General features: G+C 53.1%; 1 protein-coding gene across 6 annotated transcripts in view; it reads right to left on the reverse strand.

Moving 5' to 3' along the window:
- PLXNA1 (plexin A1) overlaps positions 1-15,958 on the reverse strand; it is a 409,775-nt gene that overhangs the window by 243,618 nt on the left and 150,199 nt on the right. For 5 of the 6 annotated variants that reach the window (XM_050958495.1, XM_050958499.1, XM_050958494.1 and 2 more), the window contains exon 2: positions 9,512-10,851. The exons of the other annotated variant lie outside the window; for it this stretch is intronic. In XM_050958495.1, the coding sequence (XP_050814452.1) occupies positions 9,512-10,675 (1,164 nt within the window). In that variant the 5' untranslated portion in view covers positions 10,676-10,851. The remainder of the gene's footprint in view (positions 1-9,511; positions 10,852-15,958) is intronic. 6 annotated transcript variants of the gene reach the window in all.

The raw sequence follows: 15,958 nt of genomic DNA on the forward strand, positions 1-15,958 counted from the left end.
AACCCTCACCCCCCAAAAAGGCCTAGACAGTACAAAGGGTGGGCCAGGCAAATTTCAGTGGCACTGTGACTCTCCCAGGAAACCACCCTACAGTAGGGAGAGCCTGAGATACAGCAACCTGGCCTCAGACACACACAAAGCAGATGCTGAGCCAGGGCAGTAAGTAGCCGTCTCCCCGATGTGCGGAATCATTGCTTCCCTTCAGGTCCACTTACCAGAGCAATGAGGGAGCAGACAGGAGAGGCAAGATTCATGCCATTTAGTGTTATTAATTGGCCAGTAATTTGCCAGTTAACATTTGTAAATGTTCTCCCTTTGCTGCCATTGAGTGCCTGGCTTCCTGACATCTGCTGGGGGACCTTTAAGCCCCTGGGGTCTTTTGATAGAGAAACCAAAGCTAAAAGCCAATAGTGGAGAACAAGCGTGAGGTGAGACATTGTTAAACACTGTGAGGACATCAGCCCTTTGCCTCTGGAGGCCAGGATTCAGCTCAGGACTGTGTGACAGAGCAGAGAACTTTGTTGGTACTCAGTCTAGAACCACGTATCCCTCTTACCTCAACCTCACAGGGCATAAACTGATGTGAGTATCAGGCAAAGGGGAGCGGGGACTGAAACCAGACAGGATCTCTCTGAAACTCACATCCCATGCACAAAATCCACAGGCAACCTAATCCCCACAGAAGAATCTGAGAGAAGCTGGAGGAAATTTTTCATGGGGCAGTGGGGACTGGGACTCCAGTTTTTTCACATCTAAGTCCCCTGTTTGAGTTTAGCCCCAGGTTTAGTAATGAATGGAAGTTGCTACCATCTGATCTCTGCTATGTGACCCCTGTGAAAGATGATTTGATTTATCTCAACCCAGCATGAGTAGCACAAATGTCTACATCACAACACACCCTCCTCAGAACCAGCAACAACTGCCCCCTCATTGGCAGACTCCGGAGTGAGGCGGGGACTCAAACAGGCCATGGAATCTGAACTTCTCCCCCAGACAGGGTCCCTCCGCCTCAGGCATGAGGCACTTCAGCAGAGAGAGCAACAGGTGGAGAAAGCCTACCCTGCAGCTAGCCATGCCCCATCTGCTCTGTGCAGAGAAAGAGACCTTCAGTCAGGCAGCAACATTAACCCCTTCTTTGGCAGCCCATGGAAGGATGTTCTGGTGACTGAAGTACTGGGCTGAAACGAAGGAGATCCGAGTTCAGTTCCTAGGTCTGCCACAAGCTTCCTGTATGAACCTGAACAATCCATGGAGGCCCTGATTCAGCAACACACTCAAGCCTGGCGCTGAATGCTCTGCTGACTCAGGGCTTTTCCCTCTCTGGGAAGTGGAGACGTGTTGTGAAGGTACCTTGGTCAGTGAGGTGATCAAATTCCACCGACATGTGGACAGTAGAAAGGTCTAGATAACCAGAACCGAATATACCCACGGCAGTTTGCCTTGCAGAGTGGTGAAGCAGAACGTTCAGACGTGCGAGTCTAAGGGAGCCTGTGATTTCTCATCCAGCACTGAAGAAGTTAATAGGCACTCTGAGCTCTGACTAGAGCTGGTTTAGCAGAGTCATGCAGGCAATCGCAGCCATTACTGGACTGTTTTTAAACTCAGCCCGCAGAGTCTGAACTAAACCACCCCATCCCTCTGTAGCAGGTGCTGGCCCTCCCCAGGTCCTACAGAGGTCACGGGAGGAGAGCAGCAATGGGGCAGGGGCAGGGGGGCTTAGATAGCTATGCAGAGACCCTCACAGCCTGCTCAATGCAGTCTCCTGCTCCAGGTCTGCCTCTTTCAGAAGATGAATTCCTGGTCCCAGCAGGGGAATGAAAGAAACAGACAGGATGGAATTAGTTCCCTAGCCAAGTTTGTTCAGCTCTTCAGCGCTGGGGAGGAACCGCTAACATCTTCCAAGTGCTCAGCCAAGTCTGGCGGCCTCTCTTCCTGGCTCCAGCGTGGGCTCGGCGATGGCCCACAGCACTTGGGGATTAGATAGTCAAAAGTTCATGCTGCTGCCGCAGCAGCTGGAACCAAAACACAAGGATGCTGCTGCACTGGGGATGCCGTGGCCATGTGCCCTGGGAACTCAGCTGAGGGAAGGAACAGGGCAGCTCATCCAAAAGTCACATCCCCCTACAGTTCCTTTCACCCTTGTCCTCTGAACCCTGCTGTATGAGATGTCATCCACCAAGCCTCATTCTGGAGAGGCCGGAGCACGATGAATAGAATTCTTACAAAGCTGCTGGAGGGGCTCAAAGGAAGGGAGTGAGGTTCATCATGAGACAGCCCTCCCCCACTCCCCACCATCCCCCTCCACTGTCAGGAGATGAATCTTGATTGACAGGGCCTTCCCATGAAGAGAAATCCCCCCTTGCCTGCAGCAGCCATAGAGCCTGGCTCTTCTGCCTTCCAGATGAGACTTTATACCAGAAATCCTGATCAGGAGCAGCACTTTTCACACCAATCAGTCATTAACCCCAGAGTCTCGGGTTCCAACCCAGGCACCTCTATTCAGCCTACTTAGAAAACAACCCTATAGCATCAGTTGGAGACACTACCCTTTGCTTCCTGACAAGTGTGGAGCGTTGCTGTACAGCCCTTAATCGGCTCCCATGGCCCGCCCCACAGTAGGCAGCATTTCAGTGGTGCATGAGAAGATTCGCACCTACTGGTTTTGCACACTTTGGAGGATGTGGTTTGGGTATTGCTAGAAGAGAAGTGAGGTGATGAGGGCTTGGTTTGAGAACTGGCAGCACCTTCCTCTCTTGTGCCCCCTCCTCTGCTTGGCCTGAAAAAGCAAACCATGTGAGGGAATTTCTCCAGGCCCAAGAGGTGGGACAATCCTCACGGGCTCTCTAGCACAGGCAGTGCTGGCGTTGGAATGCAGCAGCCCACACCTCCATGCTTTACCTGAAACCTTCAGAAGCTCACATCATAATCCCAATGCCAGAGCAGCCAGGTTTCCCTGTCATGGTGAGCGCGCACGCATGCACGCACACACGCACGCACACGCACACACCCCTGACTGGTGACTGGTTTCCTGCAGGAGCTCACGCCCTGTAAGAACACTGGGAGAACCAATTCCTGTAGCAGGGGGAACAATTACCCAATTCTCTCACCACTAAATGGCACAGGATGGTTACACTCTCGCCCGCACTGGGATATATCCTCCCCAGGGCTGGAAAGGAGTGTGAGGGGGCCTCTAACTGAACTCCTAGCCTACTGCCAGCTCAGACAAGTCACCCAACTGGGATTTCATCAAAATCTAGACATCATCAGAGCATTGAGCTTTCCTGAGAATAAACAGAATCAAATCGTGCCTGCCAATGCTAATGAAACGATGGTGGGACTGCAAGAGCTGCCCGGGACAGAGTGAAGGTAATGTCTATGTAAGCCACTGGTCAGCGTATGTTGTGTGTCCCCTTCTGTGCCCGATACACAGAAGATGGGAGTCTGTCACTGACAGCAGCTGCAGACCCTGACTCTTTAGCTCAAGCTAGAGAGACTTATGCTTGTATCTCTAGCAGTCCTGGGTTCTCTCTGTGGTGTTAGCCAAGATAGCAGCTGTCACACATTACAAAGCACATTTGATCTGTTGGAGCTTCAGGAAAGCAGAGGGCACCCAGAAACCATCAAGTAACCTGTACTTGGTAACTTATACTCTTTCCACAACTCTCATGAAGGGGGGTGTGTAGCTGAACTGATGCCCCCTTTTGTCCCCCAGTACTGACTATGATAATGGATAGGTGTTTCATCCTGGAAGCTTCCAATGCAGTCTACAAACTGATTTATGAGCTATACCACAGGAATCATTCAACTACTGCAGAAATGCAGCCACTTGCGGGGGTGGAACAAGAGAACTGTTTAACAGCACACAGCAGCTAACCATTTAGGACAGGAAGTGAAGAATATCACATCTAATTGAACCTGTAGTGGGATTTAGGAATGCAGTTATTACCTGAGCTGGACTTTGGCCAGGACAGCAATGTTCACATCCCTGCTCTTCCAGAAAGTTCCATTAAAGAGCCCAAAAATCAAGACCTCAGTGCCGCATCTCAGGCACCTTCAGCAACGCAGCACTCTCCTGCACAAGGCTGGGACAGCAGCTCAGTGCTGGCTCACAGAGACAAGCACTATTCAATGCGTTACTAGCCACTGCTTCTCAAAGCACCCTGAGTTCTCCCTAGAGCTCTCCCATTCAAGCCCTGACTCAGCCCATCTCTGCTCTGCCTGGGACATGTGGTATGATCAGAGCCCCAGGCAGGGGAGTGGCTGCTTCCAATCTATGTTGTGTTCTCCTAAAAGTGGGGGAAATTAATCCTGTTCCCAGCCAGGGTTCAAAGGCCACACACAGGGGCAGCCTTGCCATCAGCTCTCAATTCCCCAGGGACCAGGAATTTCCCCTGAGCCAGCTAGCCAAAGACAAGCTGGATCCTGGCAAGGATGCGAAGAAGCCAGGGAAGCTGGTGGAAGAACAACTGGCCAGAACTGATTCTGTGGCTCCATTTCCAGCCAGACAGGTTTTCTTGTGTGCTTGTTACTTTTGTGAGCAAACGGCTGTGTTGTGGCTTTTTTATTCTCTGTTCCTTCCCTCTCTCTTTGTTAGCCCCGTGCCAAGGCAAGAGACGGAGTGAAAGGGGAGAGGTTGGGAGAAAAAGACACAAGGGATCCACTAATGACCATCTTCTTAACGTTTCAGAGAGACATTTTGCAGCACAGGAATTAGTAATCTGCAGAGTAGGAACAGCCACATGCTACCTTGCCTCCCGCTACACTGGCACAGGACAGGGCACTCTAGCAGCAGAGAGAGGGGGGAGCTCAGCATCCATGTCCCATTCGCTCCTTGCTTGTTCTGCTCCATCTATCAACAAGGAGGCCAAGGGCAGCTGCAGTCTGAATGCTCATCGGCACGGCACACTTTGCTTAGGCTCCCTGAGGGGCCAGTAAGCACCCTGGAGCCCACTAACGCTGCCCAGCAGAGATCAGGGAGCTCCAGGGGAATAGCCCGTCTGGATTCAGAATACTGCTAAAGATCTAGCTCTGCACACAGACCCGTACCCAGGCTAAAGTCCTTGATGCTCTGAACATCCCTCTGCACAGCACATTTCATATATCAGCACTGTCATACACCCTATGCCAATCCAGCAGGAGACTTGGCTACAGCATCATCAACCCCTTTGGCTGAGTGGCACAACCACCCTCTTTACACACATACCACCAGCTCAGGGACAAGGTGACATTCCCTTCCTTATACTTCTGTCTCTCTCATTCAGCATCTTGCTTAGAAAAAGCCCAAAGGGAACAGAAGAGCTGCTCTGAGGCACAGCTGGGTCCCCAAGACAGCTGTGCAGGCCAAGGGCAGTGAAGAGAGAGGGAACGGGGGATCAAGAGACAGAGCAAGAGAGGGAGACAGGCAGCTCCGTTCCCGGAGTCAGCAGTCGTATGACCCAGCAGGCAGCAGTGTAACGATTTCATCATTTTCCACCAGAATTGAATTAGTTTGAAGCCAAAATCAGATTTGTGAGCCCAGTGCTCTTGACAGCAAACCCTTTACTTTGTCAGGCAGCTGTTAGCTGTCTCCCTCCGAGCTCGGGAGAGGACAAAGGAGGGGCTGCCTGGGACAATTCCACAAGGATGCCGATGCACTCCAAGTGGATGCGGTTAAGACAGGTGGCTCCCACAGGACAGCCCCGCATCCCTGTGGTGACTGACCTGCAAGAGGGCACCTGAGAAACAGCACAGGCCAATAAAAGACTCCCCCTGTGTTACTCCTTCTGGGCACTAAGCCAAGGGGAGACCCTCACTCAGGCATTGCTCCTGCTGCACTTCCCAGTGCCCCAAGGGCCAATCAGAATGGACGTTCAGCGGGGACAGCTGTCCTACGGCTGGTTCCCCCTTGAAGGGGCTCAGATGGCCACGCTCCACAGAGCGGGACTTAGGGGGCCGAGGGACTATTTAGAGGCTCCTTGTGAACTCCTTAATCCCCTGACATGCCAGCAATAAGTAGCTCACAGTGAAGCTCCTTGGGAGAAGGGCACCACCAGGCCCTAGTGTACTGCCTTTCTGAGCACAGCACAATGGCTTTGAAAAGACAAATTCCACACAGACTCCAGCACAAGGGGCACACGAGGGCTGCTCTAGGAAAACTCAGGGCACAGGATCTGCTGGCCAGAGCACGAAACAGCAGGGCAAGCTCCTCTCATGCAGCTTTACAGACTCCCTGCTATCCACAATCCCAGCTTTGTCAACCCCTCTCAGTGCTGGCCTGCAGTCCCCTGGATATTCCAGGTTGGGCCATACCACCACTCTGTCAATGCCTCACTGTCCTAACCTGCAGGTGCCCCTGCTTATTCTGGAGCTGGGTTCCCTTGATCAGGGAAAGCCAATCAGGCCAGTTTGTGTTATTTGACCAAATACCCACCCTGGACTAGCTTGAAACCAGTCATTTCATGGTGATCTAGCAAAGTCTGGAAGCCCAGGCCTCAAAAGAGAGAGGATAGAGCAGGGGTCGGCAACCTTTCAGAAGTGGTGTGCCGAGTTTTCATTTATTCACTCTAATTTAAGGTTTCACGTGCCAGTAATACATTTTAATGTTTTTAGAAGGTCTCTTTCTATAAGTCTATAATATAGAACTAAACTATTGTTGTATGTAAAGTAAATAAGGTTTTTAAAGAAGCTTCATTTAAAATTAAATTAAAATGCAGAGCCCCCCAGACCGGTGGCCAGGACCCAGGCAGTGTGAGTGCCACTGAAAATCAGCCTGGGTGCTGCCTTCGGCACCCGTGCCATAGGTTGCCTACCCCTGGGCTAGAGCATTAAACCATTGCACTCCGCCAGCACTGACAGGGGACTAAATTCAGCCTTGGTGTAAGCAGGTGTATAGCCCAGTGAGGTCATACACCCGTTTATGGCTGGGCCAGATCCTCAGCTGGGGTAAATTGGTGTAGCTAAATTGATTTCAATGGCGCTCAGCTGATTTCCCCCTGTTGAGGATCTGGCCTGCAGCTTTTAGCCCACACTGCAAGAGGCTGCCCAGGCCATGCCAGTTTAGAGATGCCTGGATATATTACACTCCCATCATCCCGAGTAGCTGAAATAGCCTCCCTGTGACCATTATATTTTATAATATCATCTGGAAGAGAAGCCGGCAATAGTTCATAAACCAAGCAGGCTCAGCACCCCCTTGCCACAGACTTCATGCAGCAAAACAGGACAATAAGCGGGCAGCCGCATTCGTGTGTTAGCAACGGCCGGTGGGAAATGCTTCCCTTGGGACAGGCAAGAGACTTTCCCTAGGTTGGGAAAAGCAGCCCAGGGATTACAGCCCTGGCATGTTCCCACATCCCCAGGGGCAAAGGTTTGCTGCTAACTGCCTTCGACATCAGATGCATTCATGGTGCCTCACTCACACCTAGGACATGCTGCGGCCCACGCTCTGCCATTCCCCATCCATGTGCCCTGAATGAAAGTGGAGGAGTCAGCCACTCCCAATGCTCCGGCACCTCCGATGGCCTGGCAGCCTGGCTTGCAGAGGAAAGAGAATCCTAGGTTTTTGTTGCACATGGACCTACCCTCTTTATGCTGCCTCATTGTATGCTGACCTGAGGACAGAGGCAGGCCAGCATGCCCAACTGAAGGAGCCACTGAACCACTCTGAAAGAAGCTCTGCCCTCCCACAAATTCTGGGAACTGCCCAGGCAAGAACTAGGGAACTGTCACCGCGGCATCTAGACAGGAGCTGACCTGCTCCCACTCTCAGCAGATCCTACGAGCATGCTCAGCAATGAATGAGCTGCCAAGAGCTAAAAAGAGACTTTCCAGGCCTCCATCAGCCAGTGGAACAGGTCTGAACAGGTAAGGAGCAGCCAGCATGGAAAGCCTTCCTTCAGGGACAGTCCTATATCATGGTGGGGGAGGATGAGAACAGAGTGCAAGGACAGGAGGACACAGAGAGGCTTGACAGAGGCTGAATGGGCCAAGCATGCGCCAGGTATTGGCAAGATCACAGAGAGAAGAGGGTGTCACATGTCAGAGGCAGATCATTTCTCTGGAGTCTGCCAAAGGCAGGGCTGCCCTGCAGCGAGGGCCCAGGGTCTGGCTGTGTGACCCAGCCCCTGGCACAGAGCCAGCAGCTCGCAGGAATGATCATTTTCCAGCAGGAGTAGAGTGTGTTTGAATCCAGCTGCCCTGGGTCGGTTGTGAACGTGCTGACTCAAGTGATCAGCTGTTCTAAAGGGGGACTGAGGGCAGAAATTAAGGGGTCAGACACTCTCACACTCCCTTCCCACCAACTCATGCTACGGGGCATGCAACAGGTGCATTTAGAATGAACAAAGGCCAGGGAGCAGGCAGCAAGGAGACTCTGCGCCAAATGCTGAATGAAGCTGTGCAGCCTACAAGCCTGCGGGATGCCCTCTGACTCTCCCTTCTCCACCCCTCCCCAACCCTGTGTTCTCAGTCACACACAGCTGCTTTGGAGGTTCTCTCTGACCATCCCAAAAGCCATGGATGCCATTTGCAAGGGGCTCTCATGATGAGCCGCAGCCATCTCCACTCTGAGCGCTGGCATCGACCAGCAGGAAAGGAGCCACCTGCGTTTGAAGAGGGCAGGCTGCACTCCCTTTAATCCACCGTTGCCAAGGTTAGCTCTCTGAAGCATGTTATTAGTCTGATCTGCAGCGAGATTAGCTGCCCCTGCCCCCTACACCCTCCCCAGGAGGGAATCAAATCTGTCAATACTGCAAAAGACAAAGAGGGGAATAGTTATTGTTTGCACCTACCCAACTCCATCCCTGCCTTCCCAGCCCATCACATGCTGCAGTAGAGTCAGCTGTTCCATGTACTGTATGCAGCCAGGAATTGCACTGCAGGGTATCGCCTCCCACCATCCCGCTGCTTGGGCCCTAGGGTGTCTGTTACACTTGCCACAAAACTGGAGAAGGTTCAGCATCGCCAGCAGGGCCTCAGGCTCTGGATGGTGCATCACCGTGAGCTCCGATATAATCGTCCCAGCAGGAGACCTGGACTGCCAGAGCCAGCATGGAACAAGGAGGAGAAAGAGGTCCCCAGGCACTCGCCTACCTAAGGAGCTGGTGGGTACCAAACCACTAACATCAAAAAGCTTCTGGGTGCTTTGGGCACTTTCTGGTGGTGTTTTTGCCCTCCCGGCCCTCTGCCCAGCATTAAACTAGCTAAAACTGGGGCAGAGCTGAGGCCCACTGTATCACCATTGGGAGCAGCATTTACTACACACGCCTGGATCCACTGGTAAATACCTGTTTAAACCAAAACCCAGTGACCATCCCGTACCAGAGCCACGACCTGGTGCTCCATACTCAGCATGGGATACCACTAGATACCCTGCCTCAGCCTGCGCTCCCACCCCCACCCCATTGGCAATAGTTCTCACAACAGACAAGCAGCCCATCAGAGCAGGCAGCAGCCCAACCAGGTGACCGTGACGGAAGTGGATCAACCGGACCGGGAAGCAGCCCCCCTCAGCTAAAGCTAAGCAGGCACTTACTGAATTGATGCAACCCAATTCCTTGTTCAATAGCCAGGGCAGTGACAGCTTTCCCTCCCCTCGGTAACAAGACTGAATGCGCTCCTTGATTTTGTCTTTTATCTTTTTCAAAGTGAAGAGGCAGAGGACGGACTCTTTGGGTGGCTTGACCCTGTTCTTCTGGCCCTGGGAGAAAACAGTGAAGAGGATGTCTTCCTGCTCTGAGATGCCCAGCTGCTTGGCAAGCACCTTGCCAGGCTTGCTGAGGTACGCGTCCTGTATCAGGCGGTACTCGACGCCATCCCGCATGCAGCCAATGGGGAACTCCACGTAGGAGTAGAACTTGGGGTCGTCCACACAGAGGCGGACGATTTTGGAGGTGAAGAACTGCTCCCCTGTGGAGTCAGGCGAGGTGAGCTGGGTGTCCAACTGCAACGTCAGGTAGTAGACGAACTGCTCGCTGCTGAAGCTATAGATGTAGTAAATGTCAAACGTGGGGAACTTGGAGAGCGTGTCTGAGGGGATCTTGAGCTGGGAGGAGACAAACTCGTCCTGGTAGACGAAGCCAAACATCTCCGCATTCTCCTCGTTGGTCATCAGCTTGCGGCTAGAGAGGGTGGGGAAGTATTCAGACTTCCCATCGATCGGCGTCCCAATGAAGAGCTTGTTTTGTCCGTTAAGCACCTCAATGATGACACCCGACATGGTGCCTGACTCATTTACACTGGAGAGGTAGTGCTCCTTGCGGTGGTGGGGTTCCCCCAGCTTGAAGAGGTCGTCCAAGCGTAGGAACTGGCAGATGCCCTGGGAGGCACTACCACAGGCAATCAGCCGGTTCCCTGAGTAGTCCACCAGCAGCAACTTGTTGACATTGTTGGTGGTGACCAGCCCATGGGGGCAGGACTGGACGCTAGGGGGCGGATAGCACTTCTCATTATCATCCACGGGTCCTGTCACATGGGCACGCAACAGCGTCAGGTTGTTGGAGAGCTTGTAGATCCGGTTGACAGCGCCCACGTAGACCTCTCCAGTTTTGTTGTGGACCACCAGGTGTGTCAAGCTCCAGTCTGTGACAGAAAAAGTCCTAAAGGGGGTGCCCTCTGCCAGTGGTAACCAGGCGCTCCCCAAAAGCAGAAGGGTCCAGATATTAACGGACAAGTGGTGCTTGAGCCGAAGGAGCCACATTGCAGCAGTGTCACATCCGACCAGGGCCGTGCACAAACCTAGCCACAAAATAAATAGAAGCCAACCCAAAATAGAGGGGTTCGGGGAGGGGAGGGGGTATTAGAGGGCCAAGATCTCCTCTGCTTCTGCTAGACTCCACATTCAGGGCATCGTGGACACTGGCAGCCTGATCAGCCCTAGAGGGAAAGACAAGAACAGGGTTAGGCAAGCCCTCCTGCAGCTTAAGTTATAACATTAAGCCTTTGGGGCTCCTTGCCCACCCTCTTGCCCCCTGCCAGCCACTCTCCATTTCTGGGGCTTTGGTTCTCACAGCCCTCTGGGGGCTTAGCAGGCTTCCATCTCCTATACATGGCAATGCAGTGCCCCTTCCATCCATCTCCTACAGAACGTTACTCCCCTCATTCAACAACCACAAGCAATGGGGGGGAGGGGGGCACAGCATCACAGAAAGCCACATTCGCCCACCTTCCACCTCGTCCCCCACCCCAGCAGCACAGAGACCATAGCTTCCTGTCTGAAGGGAGACGAGCTGAGAGCTGATTAGCACAACACAGCCTAACACCACCCCAGTGAGCCTCCGGGCATTCACGACCACTTTGCTTCCCCACCCTGACACTTGCTGGCCCACATCACAGCCACCATCTCCCCCACAATGCCAGGGCAGAATGCAGCTCCCTACAGAGCCTGTCAATGCTCTGACACTCCCTAGCAGGCATGGGAAGGTTGCTCTTGGGTGCTGTCAAGCACTCACTTCCCAGGGTGGATGAGCACTCAGCCTCAGCATCACTAGTCCAGAGAATCAAGCTGGGTCTCTATCAGGACCTGAAGCCACAGGCCAGCCCGCAGCAGAGGGGACAGAGTGTAAATGCTCCCATCATTTCAGCTGCCAGAGTGAGTGCGCAGCGTCTCGACACACACATGGCAGGCAGCACGCTCACAGACACGAGTGCCTCACAGACACAAGTGCCTCCACGGGGCGTAGCCAACACGTGCCCTTCATGCCGGCCATATGCACAGCCAGTCACAGTGCACAGGAGCACTCATTGCGGCCTGACACCTCCCACCGTGACACAAAGCTACACACGCCTTGGCCCTGGCAGTTCCGCCCCAATTCACTGTGGGTTTTAAAATCTGGTCCTTGTGGCAGTTTGGTCACCACCCAGGAGCCACAAGGGAACCACACAGGGTTCCTCTGAACAGCCAGCTGTCTCACTTCTTATCTAAAGTAGCTGCAAGACTGGGGGACGGGATGGCTTAGGCACAGGCACCAGTCAGTAGAGTCCCCTCAAAGCCCTCAGTTCAAATCCAGCCTAGTCAGTGCTGACAAGGCTGCTACCATCTGAAGAATTCCCTCATGAAACAAGCTGGCGAGTCTGCCTGAGCTCTAGGAGACAGGTGTACCTCACAACTCACAAAACCCACCCCCTAACCAACACCAAACCGGCTCCCTTCCTAGAAATCTCAGCAGAGAAGCCAAGGACTAAAATGGGCCACGGGCCTACACCCAGAGAGCAAGATGAAGGCTCGGTGGCAGGGGGAGTTCCCAAGGGAGACCTGCCCTTTTTGGAGTTATACAGAGGATTTCCATTGCCCAAGATAGCAATCCAGCAGTCCCTTTCCCAGACAGGAAAACAACCCACCAGTGGCCTCGCACTCAGCCCCACGCTGTGGGAGCTGTGCATTTCACACCCACCACGCTGCAAAAGCAGTTCCCTCCTGAACTGAGAGGCTGGAAAACACCACAATGCGAGCGCCTCTGGGCCCTTCTTCCCCGGCCTGTGCATGCAGCGCAAGGCAGCCTACAAAGCTTTCATTGCATTTCACCAGTTACCTAATTGGACTTTAATGTGCTGAATGGCTGGTCATTAAAGAGATGTTACTTTTATAAAGACAGAGAGAGAAAGACTTTCACAAATGAAGGGAGAAATAAATGGTGCCAAATGTACTGAGAGGAGAACACCCTGGCTGGAGTTAGAGCAGGAGGATTGGGAGTAAGGGTTCTGGAGGCCTTCACTACTGACTTGCTACATGGCCTTTGGGAAGGCACTTCCCTCTCTCTGTGTTCCAGTTTCTCAGTCATCTATAGAACTGGGGTAAAGATACTAACCCACTGCATGGGGAGGATTAACATTTATAAAGTACCTTGAGATCCTTTGAAGAAAGGAGCTGTAGGTGCAAAGTACGATCAGACCCTGGGATTTGTTTGCCCCAACCAAATATCCAGGGATGTCCAGGTGTCCAGCCCAGTGTTAAATCTTCTGTTCCTCCAGACCCCCCCAGATAAGAAGTTTGAAAGGCTGTAACAGGACAAGAAGAGACACTCCCCATCTGAGATCCCTGGCTCAGAGATAACCCTGGCACGACCGGTGGGGATGCCTAGGATTTCCAGCAGGAAGTGGCATAGGCAGGAAATATCGCCCCAGGCAGGAGGATTGTTAGACTGCTATGTTCCACCACAGACCACATATCCAGCAAGAACAGGGATTCACCTTGCTCTAGACCATCAGGTCGCAGTCAGCAGGGGAGGTGGGGAGACAGACTCTAATGAAACAGCAATCCAACCTTGCATGATGAACCCAGCAATTACCAGGACAGAGGCAGGAAACCAGCAGTGGCAAAGACTCCCACTTCCGCTACCCGGAGTCATTTCATTCTCAGCTGGGGGCACAACTTCCTTCCCAGCTCCCACCAGTCATCCAGGGGCATGATCCTGCCACCTCCCACTCCCTGGCTCCCATCTTCTGGAGAGTCAGGTTTTCTCAGCCACTTGCTAGCAGATTTCCTTGAGACACCAGCCTGGTTCTCACACCACTCAGCAGATTCCCATGATGCCTCCTTCAAGGTGCCAAGGGAACCAGAGCAAAGGATTCTGGGGCCCCCGGGGATGGGGTCACTGTACAAAAGGACTAGAGAGTCCCTCATTCAACCTGCACAGCTAACATGTGACAGTGCCCATTCCCCCTCCTGGGGAGCTCTAATTGCCACCCGCAGGAGAAGCCCACTCCAACCAGCCTAATGATATCAACAGCCTCTCTCCGTGCCCTCCACCCAGCCCTCAGACCTCCTCCAAACCATCTCTCTGCGCACTCAGAGTGGGGCTGGGCTGCATTGCACTGCCTCTTTGGACAGGGCACACGGCCAGTATCACTGAGGAGAAACCAAATGCACCGGGACTTCAGATACAGGTCCCCAGACAAGCCAATCATCCACCTCTGCTCCCAGACAGGCTCCGACGTGGAGCTCCTTCCCTTTCTTCAGGCCTGCTGCTGGGCCATATACTTCCACGACAGCTCCCTCCACTGCAAGGTCAGGACCAGGTGCCTGAAAGCACCAGCCAGTGGAGCACTGGCGCCCTTGATTTCCCACCAGTTTTGAGGGAAGTTCTGCATGGCAAAGGGGTTACTGCGACCTTGCCTTCGCTGGTGCCAGTGTTAGCCCCACCCCGAGACCTACCTCAGCATCCTTGACAACAATTCAGCATTTGCAAAGGCAGAGAGCAGGGCTGGCAGAGCTCCAGGAGAGGGGGTGGGGAGGTTTCAGAGCAAGCACTGCCCGCACGTTCAGTCTCTGCAGAGGCTTTTTCAGCCCCTCATCTCTCCAGCAGCATGGAGTCACACTCACCCCCGCTTTCCCCTCCCCTCAAAGCCACAGTGAAAGCACCACCAGGACAAGGTAGGGTAACGCAGCACTGATGGAACGACACTAGGGCCACTGACAGATTGCCCTTAGCAGCACTGTCACAGCAGCAGCCCTGCCAGCTCCGTTCTGGCGCACCGCGTAACTCAAGCAAGGCCTTGGCTCCTGCTCCGGATGGTAAGTGCAATTCTAAGCAGCCCACGGGGCTCTCTCCAGTTGAGCGGGTGCCAGGTTCAAGTTGCCCTTGCTGTCTGTTTCACAGGCAGCGTTTGAAGTCCTAATCCCTCCTCCCTCCATCCCCAGGGCTCTGTAAGGTACTAGCCTAGAGGGATGTTTGTGCGGTTGTATATACACATTGTGCAGACTAACATGGCTGCGTAGGAGCAGCAGGGAGAGATCAATGCACGTGTTTAACTGCAAAGCTTCTTGGGTGCTGAGTTAACTGATTCCAAGAGCCACCAGCCCCGGCAATAGTACTGATTATAACAATCTCACATTTCTCGGATCACATCTGATCACCATAAAGGAACCCAAAGCACTTAGCAAAAGGTATATTCACAAATCACTTTCCCCACCTCTGAAATGTAACCGCTTCTAGGGTGGAGCACAATAGTCAGGCAACAAGGATAGGGAAACTCTGGCCCAAGCTCTCATAGCTAAAACATCAACTCGTAGGTCACATCTACACTACAGATGCTGTAGCAGCACTGTACAACCCTACTGTACACTACACGACCCCACAGTGTAGAGAGAGACTACAGCGATGGAAGGGGCTTTTCTGTCACCGGAGGGACTCCACCTCCCCAAGCCAGTAGCTCGGTCAACAGAAGCATTCTTCCATCGACCTAGCTGCATCTACACTGTCTACAGTTACATCACTCAGGAGGGTGGATTTTTCACTCCCAGAGCGCCATAGCTAGGTCAGCCTAAGTTTACGTGTACAACCGGCCTTACCGAGAAATGCCCGGCAACCTTGAACACCCACCCCCAAGGCAGACACAGCATGTTGATTTTCAAGGACCTGTCTGAAAGATCTGCACACTGAATTGCATAGGATGCCATATAAGGGTAAAAGGCTACATTGACCCTGCTGGGGCCTGAACTGTGCCTCCGGGCCACATGGACAAAACTGGAGACCAAGGGCAGGGGGAAGTGCTGCAATTTCCTTCTGGAGTGGGTGCCTTCAAAGGAAGGCTTCCGACCCCCTAGAAACAGGCACCCCTCTCAGCAACAGACAGCCCAGACAACTCTGCCACAGTGCTCTCCATTGACACCCTCATCCTCATACACTGAGGGCAGTGTCATGTAGCAAGGTGGGAACTAGGCTATGGCTACACGACGAGGCTTTTAGCGACATGGCTGTGCAGCCACAGCCACACGCAGTGTAGCTGCTGTTTGTCGGCCAGCAAAGCGCTGTTCGGTAAAACTTTTGTCGTTGGGGGGTGGGAACGGAAGGGATGACAAAAGTTTTGCCGACAAAGTGCCAGTATAGACTAACCCCTATTTACGTCACGTATTGTTTCATCTCATCAAAGTATATGAACCCTTTACAAATATTAATTCATGTCTCGCCCCTTCTGAGAGGCCAGGGAATATCATCACCACCAGTGATTAATTTGTGCCGGGGCTCCTCTGGGCCGGGCCATT

The sequence above is a fragment of the Gopherus flavomarginatus genome, chromosome 6 (assembly GCF_025201925.1).
Source record: "Gopherus flavomarginatus isolate rGopFla2 chromosome 6, rGopFla2.mat.asm, whole genome shotgun sequence".
Lineage (NCBI taxonomy): Eukaryota > Metazoa > Chordata > Testudines > Testudinidae > Gopherus > Gopherus flavomarginatus.